This window comes from Sus scrofa, chromosome 8 (assembly GCF_054392235.1).
Source record: "Sus scrofa isolate SSC_HxYL_T2T_F1_AM1 chromosome 8, Sscrofa_HxYL_maternal_Yorkshire_Landrace_v2.0, whole genome shotgun sequence".
Classification (NCBI taxonomy): Eukaryota; Metazoa; Chordata; class Mammalia; order Artiodactyla; family Suidae; genus Sus; species Sus scrofa.
Genome location: NC_139390.1, coordinates 12785003 through 12805032, shown reverse-complemented (window position 1 = coordinate 12805032; position 20030 = coordinate 12785003). Strand labels below are relative to the sequence as shown.

The 20030-nt window shown below is 34.6% G+C and overlaps 1 protein-coding gene across 17 annotated transcripts in view; it reads left to right on the top strand.

Moving 5' to 3' along the window:
* The window catches only part of LCORL (ligand dependent nuclear receptor corepressor like), a 162448-nt gene that overhangs the window by 104543 nt on the left and 37875 nt on the right, over positions 1-20030 (top strand). For 12 of the 17 annotated variants that reach the window (XR_014811831.1, XR_002346349.2, XR_014811838.1 and 9 more), the window contains one exon: positions 1687-1938. The exons of 2 other annotated variants lie outside the window; for them this stretch is intronic. Coding sequence is in view for 6 of the 15 variants with exons in the window: in XM_084970668.1 (XP_084826794.1) it covers positions 1687-1938 (252 nt within the window). In the remaining 9 variants the exon portion in view is untranslated. Of the gene's footprint in view, positions 1-1686; positions 2945-5267; positions 7020-14765; positions 17591-20030 lie in introns of those variants that run through there. 3 more of the 17 variants (XR_014811837.1, XM_084970666.1, XR_014811839.1) reach the window with 2 other exon arrangements.

Sequence of the window (20030 nt, the reverse complement as noted above, 5' to 3'; positions counted from 1 at the left end):
GTCAAAAATCTGAGACTGACTTTACAGGGGCCCTTCATATTTGGGGTTCCACATCCTCAGATTCAACCTACCATAGATTGTGTAGTACTTAGTACATATTTATTGGGAAAAAAAAAATCCATGTCTAAGTGTCTAAGTGTACCTCCACATTTCAAACCCGTGTTGTTCAAGGGTCAGTTATATAGCCAAGTCAAGAACAGAGTCTCTCTGCTGAGTTCTAAACAAAGAATAAGTATGAGAGCTAAGACACTACTTTTTTTTTTAGTCCCACAGATGTTTTTTTCAGAATTCAGAATTCTTTTTTTTTTTGGAAGTGGCAGTATAATGGAGAGAACTTATCATGTAACGTCTCCAGCTGGTCAAAAACAACACCCTGTGATCAAATATATTGATATCTCTGCAGGACTATAAACAGATTCATGTTGGCCCAGGTCACATTTTCCTACCAAATGCAGTGATAATCATGGTGGAAGTAGTTTGTTGCCTTTCCTCACCTCTCAATAGTATGTTTTCTATCCTTCTTGCGTTTTTAGAATCATAGATCAATGAAACTAGATGCTAGTTGGAGGACTTGTCTTCAGACCTGTTAGATAAGTGCTGTAGCTAATACTGAACCCGAAAACTTAGGAGATTTAACCCTTCTGTCTCAGATAGCCCTGGAATAGAACAGGCCTATTTTCATAAGACTGATCTGTGTGGATAAGAGTTGAGGCATTTAAGGAGCAAAGAAGTAATATCTCTAGAAGTAGGTTTACTTCTAGTAGGTAGGAGTATGGAGCCTAACCAAGTATGTTTAGTCATCCTTCCCAGTTCACTAATTATTCTAACTGTGAAGGAGCAGAGTAAATAAGAGCATTGCAGTGAGGCCAGACATATGTGTGTGAAAAAGTTACCACCACCACTCAGTATCAGAAAAGACCCTCAGTAACAAGTTCCCACTGTGGCATGGGATCCATGGCGCCTCTGCAGTGCCAGGATGCAGGTTCCATCCCCACCCGGCACAGTGGGTTAAAGGATCTGTCGTTGCCACAGATGTGGCTTGGATCTAATCCCTGGCCCAGGAATTCCATATGCTGTGGGGCTGCCAAAAAAGAAAGGGGGAGAGGGAAGATCCTCAGTAGTGCTATTACCATTTTTATAGGGGGATCTTAGTAGGTATGTGCTGAAATATTTAAGAGTAAAATACCATAATTCTTCAATTTACTTTTAGTAATTCTGCAAACCGAAAAAAGTAAAAAGAAGGAAAATATGGCAGATTACTAACAATTCATAATAAACAGCTGTGGAATTTAGGCTTTTTAAAATAGTTAATGTGTGTTCCTACTCTTTTAGGTTGAAAATTGCCTGGTTACTTAACAGTTTATGTTTACAACACTAAGTGTTTTAATAAAATACATTTGAATTAAAACTCTAAAAATAAACCGTCTGCTTTTATGTCTAATTCTTTATATTTTAGTTTAGGATTGAAAATATTTATTTTTAAGAAGTAATTAAATATCTTAAGTTTGATATAATACTGATTAAATGTACAGGGTTTCTCTTGCTAAGTCTAAGAAACCGTTGGCAATTATAGAGTAACTCCAAGAGACTTCTAAGTCATTAATCTGTAATAAAAATAAGATAAATTTAAACATTGGTGTTTTACATTCTATTTTTTAATTCTTATTATATTTATTTTTTCCCTAGATCTTCCTCAGAACTGTGATCCTAACATTCCCCTAGTTGCTCAGGAATTAATGAAAAAGATGATACGTCAGTTTGCAATTGAGTATATTTCAAAAAGTGGTAAAATTCAAGAGAATAGAAATGGTTCCATTGGACCAAGTCTAATATGTAAAAATATCCAAATGAATCAAGCAGAAAACTCCCTTCAGGAAGAGCAGGAAGGCCCCTTAGACCTCACTGTGAATCGAATGCAAGAACAAAATACTCAGCAAGGTAAGATCTGTGCACGTGTACATGTGTGTGATGTGATTTTATGTTTTAATATTCTTAAATATGTGAATAGCCTTATAGTCACAGAGAAATTTATTTTAGAAGCAATGTCACTTGTAATTAGCCTGAGTAGTATGGACTAGAAATAAGTTCTAATTTAGAGCTTTTGTATTGAATTTGACTTTGTTTATAAAAGAGAAAATGAGAGTTCCTCTCAGCCTCTTTTCACAATAAAGTGTATGGTGGAGAGCTTTCTGAAAAGCAACCTGAAAGCAAAGTATGCAAATAAAAAGATGTATGTGATTTTAAAATATTTTATAATGTAGCACTGAGAACATTCATCAGGTACTTGCTGTTCAGCTTTTTGCACGTAGGTGAAAAGTACAAAATAAATTATTTATCTTTGTGCTGTAACTAGGGAAAGAGAGAGCTAATACATATGATAAATAATAATGTAATCATGTAATTAACTGTATATTTTTCATAAGAAGCATGAATGGTGAAGCTGTGTTGGTTTTATCTAATTGTTATTGAAGGAAAATCTGTGATTCTCAAAGGAAAGAAGGGAAGAGCCTTAATGTGCTTGTGGAGGATGCCAAACAAGTGTTTGCTTAGAGAAGAGAGAACAAGTAGCTTTTATTAATGCAAGTTGGAGATAGTGTTGTCAGTCCTTCGGACCAGAAAAATATCAACGTTAGGTTTGATTGCAGAAGGCAGTGTGGTGTTTAGGACTCTGAAGAGGAGTACACTAATCAATGTTTGAAGAAGATAATCTTTTCAGTATGTAAGACAGATATGTAAAGTGCTGAAATATGGAAATACTTTTTTTCTTTCTGCATCCCTCATTTTAGGTTGTATGAGTTAATTTATGTAGAAAGATCTGAAAAATATTAAGATAATAATTAGGAGTTCCCGTCGTGGCGCAGTGGTTAACGAATCCGACTAGGAACCATGAGGTTGCGGGTTTGGTCCCTGCCCTTGCTCAGTGGGTTAACGATCCGGCGTTGCCGTGAGCTGTGGTGTAGGTTGCAGACGCGGCTCGGATCCCGCGTTGCTGTGGCTCTGGCGTAGGCCGGTGGCTACAGCTCCAATTTAACCCCTAGCCTGGGAACCTCCATATGCCGCAGGAGCGGCCCAAGAAATAGCAACAACAACAACAACAACAAAAGACAAAAGACAAAAAAAAAAAAAAAAAAAAAAAAAGATAATAATTAGATGGGTTATCAGACACAAGGAGGGAGTTCCCATTGTGGTGCAACGGAAATGAATCCAGCTAGCATCCATGAGGATGCAGGTTCAATCCCTGGCCTTGCTTAGTGGGTCGGGGATCCAGCGTTGCCATCAGCTGTGGTGTAGGTCGCAGATGCAGCTTGGATCCTGCATTGCTGTGGCTGTGGCGTAGGCCAGCAGCTGCAGCTCCAATTGAACCCCTAGCCTGGGAATTTCCCTATGCCACGGGTGCAGCCCTAAAAAGCAAAAACAAACAAAAAAAGGCACAAAGAAATGTGCAAGACAATTATGATATAGAGCTTAAGGTCAAAAGTATATCAATACATTGAATTTTATAACATAGAAAACATAGGGTTTTTAGAATTTTTATTGTTTGTCTTGCTTTTTTTTTTTTTTTTTACTTTTTTATATCTCTTCTTTGTGGGAGGCAGTTCAGTGTTCTAGAGAGACTGAAACAGGTTTTGGTATCTGCAAGGGACTTGTAGTTAAAATTAACAGTTAACTTTACCTATCAGAGCTTTAATTTCCCCATTTGTTATTGGGCAGTAATAATAACAAATGCATTGGAACAATATGAAGTTTAAATGTAAAGTAACCACCAAAAAAATTTAAAAAATTAAAAAAATAAATGTAAAATAACCTACTCATAAAAGATACTCAATCACTAGACTCTCTATACACTTTACCTTCCTTTCCTTACCACCACAGAAGAGAAGCCTGGTAGTTATCTATAAACATTTGTATGGCTGTTTACACTAAAGTAGGACTGCGCTTTCTCTGAATGGCCCAATGAGTAGAATTAGGATCACAAGCTAGAAGTTAAGTGGAAAGAGATTTCAGGTCCGTATAAGAAAGAATATTTCTAAGGATCAGATATTTTTTCAAAGGAGAAGGGGGTAAATACTTCCCTTATATTAGAAGTATTCAAAAGCATCAGATGAGTGGTTGAAATGGATGACATTTTAAAAATAAATTTCCAGACCTTACTTTCTGTGACTCTGTGAACTTAAGTGATAAGGCAGACCCAAGTATATATAGAAATGAGTAATGTACTTATTATTTAAATTATTGTGATATTCTAGACAAAGTATACAAATAATTTATGTAAACATTCTTATGTGGAAAGAAGTAATGATGGTGAATATAAATCTGTACTTTAAATAGTCTTCTTGAGGATTTTAATTTTGAGGGATGACTTTTTGTCACATGAGATTTCAGTGTTCTTAGGCAGGATGGGAATCATTTATTTAGTTCAGTCTGACTTGTAGTGTAGTGACCAGGGGGGAGAATGGTAAGGAAATAGGTAAGGAAAAAATTGTGAGAAAGCCATGTGGTAAATATTAAGGATTTTTTTACTTTTCTTAGGATCTGCTTTGCTTAGAAAACTGTTAGATTATTTTAAGCAGAGAATAATAAAGTCAGACTGTTTTTTTATTTTATTTTATTATTATTACTTTTTTTTTTTTTTTTGTCTTTTTGCCTTTTCTAAGGCTGCTCCCGTGGCATATGGAGGTTCCCAGGCTGGGGGTCTAATCGGAGCTGTAGCCGCTGGCCTACGCCAGAGCCATAGCAACGCGGGATCCGAGCCCGTCTGCGACCTACACCACAGCTCACGGCAACACCGGGTCCTTAACCCGCTGAGCAAGGCCTGGGATCGAACCCACAACCTCATGATTCCTAGTGCGATTCACTAACCACTGTGCCATGACAGGAACTCCAAAGTCAGACTGTTTTTTAGAAAACTATTCTGCTCTGGTAGATTGGTAGCCTTTCACTTTGCCTACTTGCGTACTCTACTTGTGCACTTTGCCTACTTGTTTTTTTTTAATGAAGCACATAACCTTTAATGCATTTGAATATGTGCGCATGTGTGTGTGTGTATGTTGTATACATACCAGTACCTTATATGTACTAATCTTTCCACAGATTAAAAATTTTAAAGTTGAAATAAAGATGTTATAAACAAATTTTTTTTTTTTTTTTTTTTTTTTTTTGGTCTTTTTAGAGCTGCACCTGCGGCATATCGAAGTTCCCAGGCTAGGAGTCAAATCAGAGCTGTAGCTTCCAGCCTAAGCTGCAGCCACAGCAACATGGGGTCTGAGCCACATCTGTGACTTATACACCACAAAGCTCACAGCAACACTGGATACTTAACCCACTGAGCGAAGCCAGGGATCAAACCCACATCCTCATGGATACAAGTCGGGTTCGTTACTGCTGAGCCACGATGGGACCTCCTAAACAATTTTTAAATGTCTTGCTAAATATGGTGATTTCATCCCCACTATTTTATACAGTCCACACTGTAGTCTTTGGAGTGTTTCATTAGTAATAGTACAAGGTATAAACCCTTATTTCAAATGGTTTCTTAAGAACTAAAGGTATTTTTGGACTGACTTCTCTGTTCTTACCTTATAGTTGGATTAATAATGTGCTCATACTTGTAGTCACAGGATTAGTTCTGCCTTTGTTAATTATTTGCTAGTGATTACATTTTTCATGTTATTCTCACTTTATAATTTTGCAGCAGTACTCATTTAAGTCATTTGTTCATTTTGTGTTATTTTATTCAAATTAGATGATGTAATCTGTAAATCCAATAATCTAATAACCATAAATAATGTGAATAGTTTATGGATTGTTGAGCCTATAAGTATGTAAAATTAAAGTTATTAATCCCAAATTATAACTTAATATAACCTTAAAGCAACAAATAAATCATATATTTTACTATTTTAAAGAATAGAAAAGAGAAAAATATTGCTATAATCTTGATACCAAAATGAGGCACACATAGCAAAAGAAAAAACAAGTTGCAAACTAGTCTTATTTACAAACCTAAGTGCAAAAATTCTAAATAAATATTAGCTAACTGAATATTGTGACGTATAAAAACATTATAAATAATGACTAGGAAGGCACAGTTGATTCTGCATTTGAAAAACCTTTATGATTTTCCACATTACCAAATAAAACTATAACATCCTAGTAGATACGGAAGAAATTTACGGAAGCTGACGCATCTGTGATTAAAAAAATGCTTTTCACACCAAGAATAGATGAGCACTTCTGCTACCAGGGACATTATAACTTAATGATTTAGAGTAATAAAGTTCTCACTAAAGTGTAGTGAGTTAAGAATCCAACTGCAGTAGCTCGGTTCACTGTGGAGGCCCAGTGCAGTGAGTTAAAGGATCTGGCGCACCTGTAGCATAGTTTGCAGCTGTGGCTCGGGTTCAGTCCCTGGCCCAGGAACTTCCATATGCTGCAGATGTGGCCATAAAATTAAGAAAAAAAAAATGTTAAATAAAGTAATAGACATGACCAAAATGCACAATATAACCAATTTTCAACGTTTTATGAGAGGTCTTGACTCATGTAATAACATGATGGAAAAAAAAGGAATATGAAAACATAATAAGCAACAGGCTATAAGGAAAGAATGAGCAAAATTGTGGTTGCTTATGAACATTATGGTTGTGTATATACCTAAGGTTTTAGAACTGATGAAAGAGTTCAGAAAAGGTCCTACTTACAAGATTAGTAGGTATTACAACTGATTAGAAAATCACATTTTTAGGGAGTTCCCATCGTGGCTCAGCAGGTTAGGAATCTGGTATCCATGAGGATGCTGGTTCGATCCCTGGCCTCACTCAGTGGTTAAGGATCTGGCATTGCTGTGAGCTGTGGTGTAGGTCACAGACACGTTGCTGTGGCTGTGGTGTAAGCCGGTAGCTGCAGCTCCTATTGGACCCCTAGCCTGGGAACTTCCATATGCCACAGGTGCAGCCCTAAATAAGTAAGAAAAAAGAAAATCCAATTTTAGAAAAATCTCTTCTACCATAGCAACAAAAGCAGGAAAAACATTAAAACAGCTAAGAATGAAACTAATAAACTGTTTAAGATCTTATGGAGGAGTTACCCTTGTGGCGCAGGGGAAACGAATCCAACTAGGAATCATGAGGTTGTGGGTTCGATCCCTGGCCTCACTTAGTGGGTCAAGGGTCTGGCATTGCCATGAGCTGTGGTACATGTTGCAGACGTGGCTCGGATCTGGTGTGGCTGTGGTGTAGGCTGGCGTCTACAGCTCCAATTAGACTCCTAGCCTGGGAACCTCCATATGCCACAGGTGTGGCCCTAAAAAAAAGATCTTACAGAGAACATTATAAAACTTTATTGAAGGACTCCTAAAAGAATAAAAGAGGACTCCTAAAATGAGTGATTATATTTTAAATTAATGCGAAGACTCTAAAAGAGAGCAATTCATCTTAATGTACTTAAAAATTCAGTGTCATTCCAGTCAAAATTTTGATTAAGTTTATTGAAAAATTACTCGCCAATCCTAAAATTTATGAGCAAAAACTTATGACCTAAAACTTAAAGAGCCAGGAATTACCAAGTCAAGATAGTGACGGACTTCTCTAAAACAGATCAAGACTTAGTATAATACTCCATACAAGGTGCTATGAACATAAACAAAACACTAGGATAGATTAGCAAGCCCAGAAACTCTCCAAACACCACTGGCATCTTGGTACAAGACAGAGATATGTCGTATTAAATCACTAGGATGATAGCCTATTCAGTAAATAACTCCAGGGCAATTGGTTACCCATGTGGAGCGGGGGAAATAAATCCCTACCTCACACCATTCACAAAAGTAATTTCAGTTGAATTAGAGGTCAAGATGTTAAAAGCAAAGCTAAAAGTTAGAAATGATAAAAGATTATATCTTAATTTAAAATAAAAAAGAATTTCTTAAGACGCAGAAATAACAATCCATACAATTGTGTAAATTTGACTGTACTAAAATGTAAAACTTAAGTATTTTGGAAAACACTGTCAAGAGTGAAAGTTCAAGCCTCAAATTTGGAGACAGTATGTATAACTGATGTAACTAACCAAACAAAACTATAGCCAGTGAGGAAAACACAACTCTATAGAAAAATAGGAGAAAACAGATATCAGAAGATAAAATAGCCAAATAAGCAGAGAAAAAGCTGCTCAACAGAATAGCCTACCCAGTTTTCATCCCAATATTGGGTTCTTTTATTCTATCATAAGAGATGATAATTCAACCTCTGCTTGACAGTAAGTACTTACAAAAAAAATCTTTGACAGCTGTGATAATTAAGCTCATATCTCTAAAACGTTAACCCTGCATTTTATATTTTTTCCATCTGAAACAATATTTGACTTAATAGTACTGTAAATATTTGTAGAAATTATCATATCTCCACAACTTCTCTTTTCCATGCTAACCTTTAGGATTTTGGGGTTTCTTTCCCACCTGCAATAAAATGAGGAAATTTTTCATTTTACTTACTAGTGCTATGTATATGTATATATGTATGTATTTGTTGAAACTGTTTTGTATCTCTAAACATCTCTTTTCCATGCAGACCTTTACAGCTTCTGTTACTGTTCTTCATAAATCAATTTTCATACTTCTCATTTTCCTTGCCCTCTCTTCTACAAACTCTTGACTGAAAATATTGTTTTACCCCCATTCTAATTACATCTCCATTGTACTTTCTAGCCAGGTATTTCAAATATTAGAACTATTTCTTTGTGCACTTTTATTTCTGCAGATTTGCATACCCTGAGCTCAGAAACTAGGAGAATGTATGACATTCATTTTTTAGTCCTGGAGCACTACCTTTAAAATAGGTAGAAATAACATTAGCACGTCCAAAAAAAATTTTTTTTAATTTTAATCTGGGTTTAAAGTAAAAACTCCTGAATTCCAAAGTAGAGGAAGAAATTTGTAACTTATTATTATGAGAACTATGAAGGATTTACCAGTTTAGTACAAAACAAGATCAAATGTGGGCAGGGATGAAACAGCAGCACTTCAGGGGCCTTGTTGGTATCGTTTTCTTCCATGAAGTCCCGGGAATATTCTGGTTCAAGTTTCATTATAATAGATTTCTCAATTCATTGTACTTGTTGCCATGTTTATTTCCTCACTGTAATCAACCTTTGGGAGCTGGAACCTTTCTATTCACTTTTGTATCCCCAGTGTGTGTGTATACTTTATGACATTGCATTTCCTGGATTAAAAATCTTCACTATTTTCAAATGCTATTGACAACTAAAATAGGAATTGAGACTTGATCATTGTATTTATGATTTTTTAGCAGTGAAATTTCTTATTTTAAACAACATGTAGAACATTGTGTCATGATGAACATTAATTATTACACTGCATTGTGATGACGTAACATTTTTAGAGTCATTTTCTCTTAAGCTAATTGGCAACAGGTTAAGTTAAAAAATTTTAGGAAATTTTACTTTAAAAATTTTTTTAAATTTAAGATTTTACATTGCTATCAGTAGGCTAAACTTTGGAAATCATATTTCCTAGTTTGCATAAAACTTTAAAAAATGAATTATGGATGAAACTAATATAAACTGGCCTTCAAGTGAGCATTTGGAAGATTGTATTGAATAAAACATATAAATTTCAGTGATATGTTAAATTGTCATTAAATATCCTTTATTGTTGCTGCTGCTGCCACCCCTAGTCTAGTTTCTTGGCTGAGGTTAAGGTGATGTCAGTTGAGATGTTAAATTGTAATTGAGAGCCAAGTATCACTTTATGATATTCAGTATTTTAAATTACTATAAACTACACTGTTTAAAAATGAAATTCATTGTTACTCTGTTAAGAAAATACTGAACAGTTTTTTTTTTAAAGTTCAGTTTAGAAGATATTTCTATATCGACTAATGTAGGCAATAAAATTATCCAGCTTGTTTTTCTGTGCTGAACTTTTAAAGGCATACGGAAGAAAATGTTATGTTCTATGCTTGAGAAGATACCATATTTTAGTAAACTGGAAGAATCTAGGTGATCCATGACTCTAGCAATCTAACCTTCTCTGACTCTAGGGATAGAGGAAACAGGTGATACTAAAAAATTCCAAATTGAGACATACCGCTCATCTGCTTAAGACTTAGTGGCTTCAAATTGTCCTTAGTATAGAGTCTAAAAACCTGAATTCATCAAGATCCAGACCCTGTCTATCTTACCTATTCAGTCTCATCTTGCATCCCTCTTTAGTCCTCATATTGGTTTTCTCTGTTTCTTGAATGTCATACACTCTGGCCTCAGAACATTTACACATGCTCTTGCCTCCCCTATGGAAGCCACTCCATACCCCCACTAATTTTTTTTAAATAAGTCTTACTCTGTTTTTCTTCAGGCTTCCTTTTAAACATCACTGCTTAAGAAAAGCTCCCCCCATGCCTCCTAAATTAGATGTGCACAGGCTCACACACACACACATTCTTATTAATAAACACCAAATTTCATTATATTTTCCCATAGCATCCTCTATTCTTTTGTAGCCTCAACACCCTTGTAATTGTTTCCACCATCTTATTTTGTGCTTTCTGTTTGTCCCATTTGTTATAAGCTTTTTTCCTCCTTTGTTATTTTCTTTTAGATTACATTTTTGCTCTTATTTTATTATTCTTCCTTTGCTAATTTTGAAGTTATACACTCTACTGCTATTTTATTGGTAGTTACTCTAGAAATTTTTTAATGTTTAGTTAACAGTTAATATAAAGAAAATTTTAATTTGTTACTTGCCCTAACACATACAGCCATTTTATCAGTCTTTTTTTCTCTCTTATGATATCACAAACATTATAACTATTATATAATTAATTTTTGTTTAGATTTATGTACTTAATTGACTTTTTCCTTTGTTCATCATTTGTTCTTATATCTCAAATTTTCTTCAGGAATCAGACATTCTTTTAATAAAAGTCTTTTGGTAGTATCTTGTATTTTTTTCAACCTTTGTTTTCAAAAGAGATGTTTTTCTGGGTAACAAGTCTAGACTGACAATTATTATTTTGTCAGCACTGCTACTATGATAGTGTCTTGGCTTTTATTTTTGCTGCAAGTGCCCAACAAATAGTCTTTCCTTTGTAGGTAATCTTCACCCTCTCTATTTTAGCACCTCTCTCTCTCTCTCTCTGTTTTGTTCACACTGTTCTGCAGGTTGTCTTAGATATGTTTGGGTGCATATTTCTTTTATTCATTCTGTTTGGGACTTCTTCATTTCTAAAACTGAGCTGTGCTTTTTTAGCCATTATCTTTTCAATGTATTATAACTCCCATTGTATATTTTGTCACAATATACTGAGACATGTTTTGGATCCTCTAATTCTAGATGTCACATCTCTTATCTTCTCTTTCATATCTTCCACTTTTTTTTATCTTTTTGTGTTATACCCTGATTAGTTTACTTAGAACTATTTTCAAATTCACTGGTTCTCTCTTGAGCTATTCTAATCATTGTTTGAGTTTCTAAGATATTATTTTTTCACTTCCAGAAGTTATTTTTTACTTTTTTAAAATATGCCTGTCAGTGTGCCCCTAATTTTACAAAAGATTCAATAAGCAAGGCATCAAGAGTAACTTGAGAGGGTTATTTTTAGATAAGGTGGTCAGGAAAGCCTCCCTGAAGAGGTGAGTTTGAACAGAGAATTGAATGGGCAGAAGTCCTCAGGTGCAGGGCATTCCAGACAGAAGACAAATCAGAAACAGAGACAAAAATATCAGAAATCAAAGAAGGCAGGAGTAAATCCGGTATGTTTAAGGAACTGTGTGAAGATTCTCTTGTCACTTAAAAATCAAGAGACTAGTCAAAGCTGTTTCCATAAAGTCAGATTATAGAGTGTCAAAAAATATAGTTGTTACAATATATTTAAGCTAGATTTTTCTTTTTTCTATTTTTTAAAGAATATCTGGAGTTCCCATTGTGGCGCAATGGTTAACGAATCCGACTAGGAGCCATGAGGTTGCGGGTTTCAGTGGGTTGGGGATCTGGCGTTGCTGTGAGCTGTGGTGTAGGTTGCAGACGCGGCTCGGATCCCACGTTGCTGTGGCTCTGGCGTAGGCTGGTGGCTACAGCTCCGATTAGACCCCTAGCCTGGGAACTCCATATGCTGCGAGAGCGGCCCAATAAATGGCAAAAAGACAAAAAAAAAAAAAAAAAAAAAAGAAGAATATCACAAAAAGCCATGAACTTTAAATTCAGAAGTTCCATAAATATAATCATGTAAACCAACGATTACTTCACTAACTTACTTAGCTGTATAAAGTATAAAAAGAAAAAAAATCAGTTTCTTTGTAGCCATTATATTCTCCCTGAATTTTTGTTATAGTTTGATATAAAATTGACTACTCTTCCACTGCATGGTTTCCAAGTGACAATTCATTGAGTTTTTGTTTCCCTTGTAATTTGTTCATGTATTTTCTCTCAAAATACAACTTTTATAGTATGTACTTTAACATAACCTTAAAGTTATCGTGTGCCAAAATGGAGTTCTCATGCTTAGACTGAATAATGTAAAACTGGTATTACCTCTATATTTAAATCTTCCTCTTAGTTTTCTATTACCTGAAGAACGAAATTTAAATTTTCTTTCCGTGACTTATATGACTTTGCTAAGATCTTGTGTCTGTGTACCTATCAGGACTTTAATCCCTTTTCCTCTCTTCCTGGCTTAGTGTGTGCAAGTCACACCATCTATTTCTGACACATACCAAGCTCACTTCAGTTCTGAACCTTCACTCTAGCCAGTCACTTTGCCTGCATTACTTGGCCTTCGGATCTTCTTGTTTCTCTGCTTGCCCCTCTTCATCATTTATATCTCAACTAGAATATCATGTTAACAGTAAGAGAATGATAAATTCCAGTGTATAAAAATAACTTCTGTGTGATAAAAAGAAAGCACCATTAGAAAAATTGAAAGACAAATGGCAGTCTATGAAAAACTATTTGTAGCTTCTATTTTAAAATAAAGGACTAATAATCTAATACATTAAAGTTTCAGAAAGTTGAGAGCTGGAGTACCCCGTTGTGGCTCAGCAGTTACAAACCCAGCTAAGTGTGTGTGAGGATGCAGGTTTGATCCCTGGCCTTGCTCCCATGGGTTAAAAATCTGGGGTAGCCCCATGAGCTATGGTGTAGGTCACAGCTGCGGCTTGGATCTGACGTCACTGTGTCTGTGGTGTAGGCCTGCAGCTGCAGCTCTCAGTTCCACCCCTAGCCTGGAAACTTCCATATGCCATGGTCACAGCCCTAAAAAGACCAAAAAAAAAAAAAAAAAAAAAAAAAAAGTTGCGAGGTTAAAGATCAACCACCAGATGGAAAAATGAGCACTGTTTTACTATCAATTCATAGAAGTTTTAAAAGCCTTTAAACATAGAGAAACATGCTCATAAACTCATAGGAAATATACTCATATATGGTTATACCTGTTAGACTGATGAGAATCTGAATTTAGCAATATAACCCATTTGATGAGGCAGTGAAGAAACAGGCACTCAGGGAATACAAATTGAAACAATCCTTATGGAGGAGAATTGACAATATCTATTAAAATAATGTGTACGTTTACCCTTTGAGCCACAATCTCAAGGAACTGAGCCTATAATTATATAAATATCAATGCTGTATATTCAAGGTTATTCATTGGGGGCATTGTTTATAAGAGCAAGGAATTGAAAGTAACCCAAATGGTTAACTAAATGATTGTACATCCACACAGTGGAAAACTGGGCTTTTGAACAAAAGAGATGAGAAAGATCTCTTTATAGTGACATTTTCCAAGTATCATTGTTAGGAGATAAAAGCATGCTGCAAAATAGTATTTATGTTCTTTTTAATAAAGCAAGAAAAATAAAAACTAATAAGCATGGTTACCTATAAAGGGATGAAGTAAATGAGGTAGAGGGAGCAAGATGGAAATGCTATAAATGGACCTGGTTGTGTAGTTTTATGTAAATGTTCAACATTATCACATAGAATAAACGTTTTTAAAAATTAAAGCAATCCCTAAAATTTGAAAAAGAGTGTAACAAATGAACCTGGCTACATCAAGTTAGTAATATATTGACAGTGAAGAAAGAATTACGTCAGGTTACTTTACCCAGTCTGTTTGTTTGTTTATTTGTTTTGCTTTTTAGGGCCACACCGACAACGTATGGAAGTTACCAGTCTAGGGGTCAAATTGGAGCTGCAGCTGCTGGCCTACACCAGATCCGAGGCATATCTGCAACCTGCACCACAGCTCATGGCAACACTGAATCCTTTAACCCACTGAGTGGGGCCAGGGATCGAACCCACCACATTCTCATGGATACTAGTTGGGTTCTTAACACACTGAGCCACGACAGGAATTCCTTTACCCAGTGTTTTGACTGTACATTCTTGGTGGAATGAAGTCAAAAGACAAGTAGTGCTTCAAAAAAATCCTGAACTTCCTTTTAGTTTATTAGTAATAATATTGCCATTGTTCATTATTTTGGATCTGTAGGACAAATCAAATATGTAGCCATGTTAACACTGTTGTAGGAAACCAAGATTTTTAGGGTAAAAGAAGAAGCAAGTGTAAAATCAACAAGTTAAAAACCTTGTAATATAGATTGAAATGTCAGTGCAAAATCACAGTTTCTTTTCAAAAATAATGAAATTTTTGGTCTGACCACTGAAGTATTCTACAAGTAATGTCATGACAGCTCAGTGGCATTGAACTTAGACCTAGATTGTGGTCTCTCAACATTATTTTCCTTTAAAGGGAAGCAGGCATCCTTGGAATCCAGGTCTGGATCAGAAAATATACAAGATGAGCCTGGAACATCTAGTGCCAGCAAGCAAGAAGTGCCAAGGACTAACTGGTCAACCAAATACAGGAGGCAGTGTTAAGAGTTCTCCATTGGCCAAACATGAGAACATTTACGCATCAGAAGGAAGAATGATTGCAGCTGAAATATGTTGAATGTTTTAAAGTCCATTAGTTCATGATAATCAAAAACACAAAAGTGCTCCTCAAAGTCATTAGTACACATTGGTAGAACATAGCATACCAACTTTTTATTTTGAAAATGAATAGAGGAAAGAATTAAGCATTTATTCTGCTTTTCTTTTACAAGTTGTTTTCCAAAACAACCAAGTAGCCTCCTTTTAATGAAGATTCTTAAAGAAGAATTTCAGCTAATAAATATGAAAGACACAATAGACTTAAAATATTACTATTTCACAACTCCTAATAAGATAATCGAATCAAACAGCATTATCAGAAGATAAAATTATTAGAGGAAAGGTAACTTGGGGAACTTTACAATGGAGAGTCAGGGTTGTTGCCATCAGAATGCACTGATCACTTGAGCATCAGTGAAAATAGGCTTGTGAATTATTCTTGCCAAAAGTGTTGAACATGAATCTAAGCAGATTTTTAGTCCAGTTTTCAAATGTGGTTCAGGAAGCCCACAGCATCCTTGAAACTCTTTCAGGGGATATACCAAGTCAAAACTAATAATTATATTATTTGTCCTTTTCACTCTCATTCCCTCACAAGTGTGTGGTAGAGTCAGCCAAAGGCTGATGTATGATGTTTAAACACATTGAATCCAGCTGTCTTCGATTAAGCTAGACATTAAAAAGACTTGCAAAATTATTTTGTAAAGTTCTCACTTATTTTGTTATTTTTCATTAAAATATTTTTGTATACATTAACCTTTATAGAGTTATCAATTAAGGATATTAAACATTTCAGTTTAATTTGTAATACAGTAAATATAAGTGGATATAACTCTCATAAACAAAAGCTTTTTGAGGTCCACAATAATTTTTAAGAGTGAAGAGATTATTAGATCTAAATATTTGAGAATCATATGCTTTAGAGCTAATTCCAAGTTTATAGAAATTATTGGGAAATATAAAAACAAAGTAAATGACACCACAGGAAATAAAAAAGAACAAACCGTAATGTAAAGGATTTTCTGATAGAACTGATGACCTGTCTTCTTTAAAAAAGTCAGTGTCATTGTATTTAAAAACGTGGGAAAGGGATGCTATAAATTTTAGAAGACATAGCCATCAAATATAATACAGACAAATTAACTCCTAATTTGAACATAACAACTCTAAAAAGACATTTCGGACTCACTAGAGGAAATTTCAGTACACACTAAGTATTAGGAGGAAATTGTTACAATTATGTATGAAAATGTTCATATGTTTAAAGATGCATAAGAATGTAGAAATGATAGCTGGATTAAAATACTTAAGAGGGATAAATAGAGCAAGTGGCAAAAGTCTAGGTAATTGTAGAAACTGAAGAGTGGATAGAAGGAGAGGGAAATCATTCTATATTTTTGTAGGTTTGCAATGTATCTTAATAAATTTTTTTGAAGAACAACTTAGAGTTCCCTGGTGGCTCAGCAAGTTAAAGATCTAGTTTTGTCACTGCTGTGGCTTGAGTCACTGCTATGGTGCAGGTTTGATCCCTGGCCAGAAATTTCTGCAAGCCATGGGCACCTCGAAGCTGTAAAAATAAGTCACCTTCTTGGAGGTTTTGCCTAATTATTTATTCCAAATAGCGTAGTAACTTCTTCCCACTTGCCATTGTTATTATTCTGGCCTCTTACTGTGTTTTGTTTTCATTATAGGTCTTATCACCTTATAAAAAATATTTTTATTGATTTATTTTTTATCTGCCCTACTAGAATGTAAATTCCATGAGAGCAAGAACATTTTCTCTCTTACTCCCTACTGTTTCCTTTGTGCCATTTAGAAAAATGAGCTGTAAAGCTGTGCCTTGACCTTTTATTCATCTACCCGGAGGTAACTATTTCAGTTAAGCTTTCAATCTTTCCAAATCATTTTCTGGGGAAAAAAAAAAAAAGAAAGAAAGAAAGAAATACACACTTACTGTCACTCTCTCTCTCCTCCCAGGGCTCATTTGCACAAGTCATTCATTATATAATCCTCTGTAATTTGAATTTTTAAAATACTTTTAAACATCCATATGTTACTGTTTTTCTGCAGATCCATTTTAATAGTTAAATTGATTTACTTAGCTGCATAGTATTCTGTTTTGTGAAAGGATCACATTATAGTTAATTGCATTTCTTCAGATGTATAAGTTAAACATGCTTGAGCCAAGATTTTACATGCATGAGCCGACTAATCAGTCTTAATTTTTACCCTAGGACAAATTCCTAGAAGTGGACTTGCAGCCTAAAAGAGCATGTGTAAAGCTGTTAGCAGTTAAGATAGTGTCGGTGGCTGCAAGTTAGTGACCGTAGGAGATATGATGGTGGGTGGAGGGGGTTCTGGGTTGATGGTGGTATTCAGGTGCTATTTATACTGAAATGTTTAGTTTGTGAAAAACTCATTAAACTGTACTTATGTTCACTTTTGTTATGAATGTCATATTTCAATAAAAAGATTTTGAAACTTCATAAATCATTTTTGGATGAGCATGACAAGGGCAAGCAAATCTAAAGTCTTCCAATATGATATTGTTGTAATAAGTGCACATCCCACATTTTAAATGTTCGATTCAAACTTAAAGAATAAAAATGTATGGAATAAAATAGTACAATACACAAGAGAAAAGAATGTGTTTTTTAAAATATTTTTCAAGGTATTAACTGGATGCCTTTTGAAAACATTGCTTTATTTCAGTACTTGTAGAAAAAAACTGAAGAAAGAAAAAAGAACTACAATGAAATTCTAAACTGCCATTGGTGAAAGTACTGAAACTTTGTTTAGTTTTACCAGTAATTTTTTCTAATTAATTTTAGAATTAATTTTACATTCTAAATGTACTATAAGCACTTTATGCTGATTTATTTTGTCCTTTATCAGTATTAATAGTAGGTGAATGAATTCTACGGGATTTCAGCTGTGTCTGAGCCAAATAAAAACATCAAGAAAGCAATAACCCCTCTCTTTAAAAGAAAAAAAAAAAAATGGTTTGCAGAGGAAAGCAAATGAAGTAAGGAAAAATTGTTAAGCCTTAATTGAGGTACTACTCTGATATTATATTATTTCCTCCATGACTCTGAAACTTTAACTCAATGGTTAAACAAGTAACAAAAACAGTTTTAAAATAAAATTTGGATAAACCCAAGTGATTGCTTTTACACTTTGGTATTAAGTTTGTGGGGGCTTTTATGGGTTTTTTTTTTTTTTTAATTTATATTTTTTCCGCTGTGCAGCATGGGGACCAAGTTACTCTTACATGTATACATTTTTTTCCACCCTTTGTTCTGTTGCAATATAATATCTAGACAATTCTCAATGCTACTCAGCAGGATCTCATTGTAAATCCATTCCAAGTTGTATCTGATAAGCCCAAGCTCCCGATCCCTCCCACTCCCTCCCTCTCCCCCCTGGCGGCCACAAATCTATTCTCCCAAGTCCATGATTTTCTTTTCTATAGAAATGTTCATTTGTGCTGGATATTAGATTCCAGTTATAAGTGATATCATATGGTATTTGTCTTTCTGACTTATTTCACTCAGTATGAGAGTCTCTAGTTCCATCCATGTTGCTTTTTTTTGTCACTAATGTATTCTCATTGTGGCGATTTTGTGGAAAACAGGAAAATAGAGTGAGATTATATATAATAAGTGTGTATATTATACTGAAATCAGTACTGAAATCTTTGGTTTATCTTTGTATATAAGACCATTTTCCTGTCAAATATTGTTTTCTTAAAACAGATGCCTAAAAGAATGAACATTTTTAAGACTTCATAGCGTATTACTAGAGCATTTCCAGAAGCATTGTATTCCTGAACTGGTACTGTTTGATAGTGGCAATTCTGTTACACCATTACCATCGTTGTAACTTGTCTTTTTAAAACATTACACAGATTAGAATTGTAGTTGAATGCTGACTCTGGAATATGATTGCCTAAATTTGAATGGCATTTCACTACTTACAGCTGTGTGACCTTGGGCAAGATAATTAACCTCTTATTTCACTTTCAGTTTTGTTAAAATTTACAAATAAAATCTATGTATGTATTGGTTGTGTGAGCCCTAAATGGGGTTAAGACATATGCTCTTGGAGTAGTGTTATGCACACTTTATATACAGCATGGAAAAATGTTATAGTTTTCTGTATTTAGATTTTATGTAAGTTATGTTTTCTAGAGATCAGTTAAATATAAACGATAAGTATTTGAAATCAGGGGAATCTCCTAGAGAGTACATTAGGGGAAAAGCAAAAGGAACCAAAGCCTGACTAGCACAAAACATTGAGGGGCTGAAAGAAAGATAAGAAGACCCATTCAAGGAGATAGATAAGAAGTGATCAGAGAAAGTAGAAATAGCATTAAGGTGTTTATTTAAACCTGTTAGTGTATGTTTGCATCAAAAGTATTGTGTTAAATTGCAGTGGCTTTGATGAAAGTTTTATTGCTAGTGTTATTATGAAATTTAATTTGGAATATTTTCCCCCTTATCCAACAGCATAAAATGTATATGATATTTTCTTGTTAAAATTCACTTGCTTTCTTGTACTGAATCTTAGTGATATTTACATCTTTAATATTGATGATAGGCAGTGTGTTTTTAAAGAACTTTTAACTTATATTCATACTCAGATAAGGACTGAGCTTGATGAATTTGTCATGTATAACAATTGGAGACCGATAGTTTTGTGAGAAGGTAATAAATATGTTTTTAATGTACTGTAATGTCATATTTAATTAAGTTATTGATCATTAAGCTAGTGATCATCAATCTAGACAACATTTCTGAAGAAAAATCTGGTTATTAGAACCTAATGAATATAGAAATTGATAGTTAAAAAATCATTCTTAGACTCTTTAAGTGGAGTTTTCTTCATGTGAAGCTAGCTTCTCATCTAGTTATCAACTTTTCGACTGTGCTGTCATTTTCTGGCTAGCTGAACTAAGCTAATTGATTTCATGATTATTTTGTCAGTCAGGGTCTGCTGTTTACAGTGCTATATGCTAAGGATTGGTGGGACAGAACTCAGCAGGTCATTTGATGAGTCAGTGAATTGGTCTTTATTGAGGTGC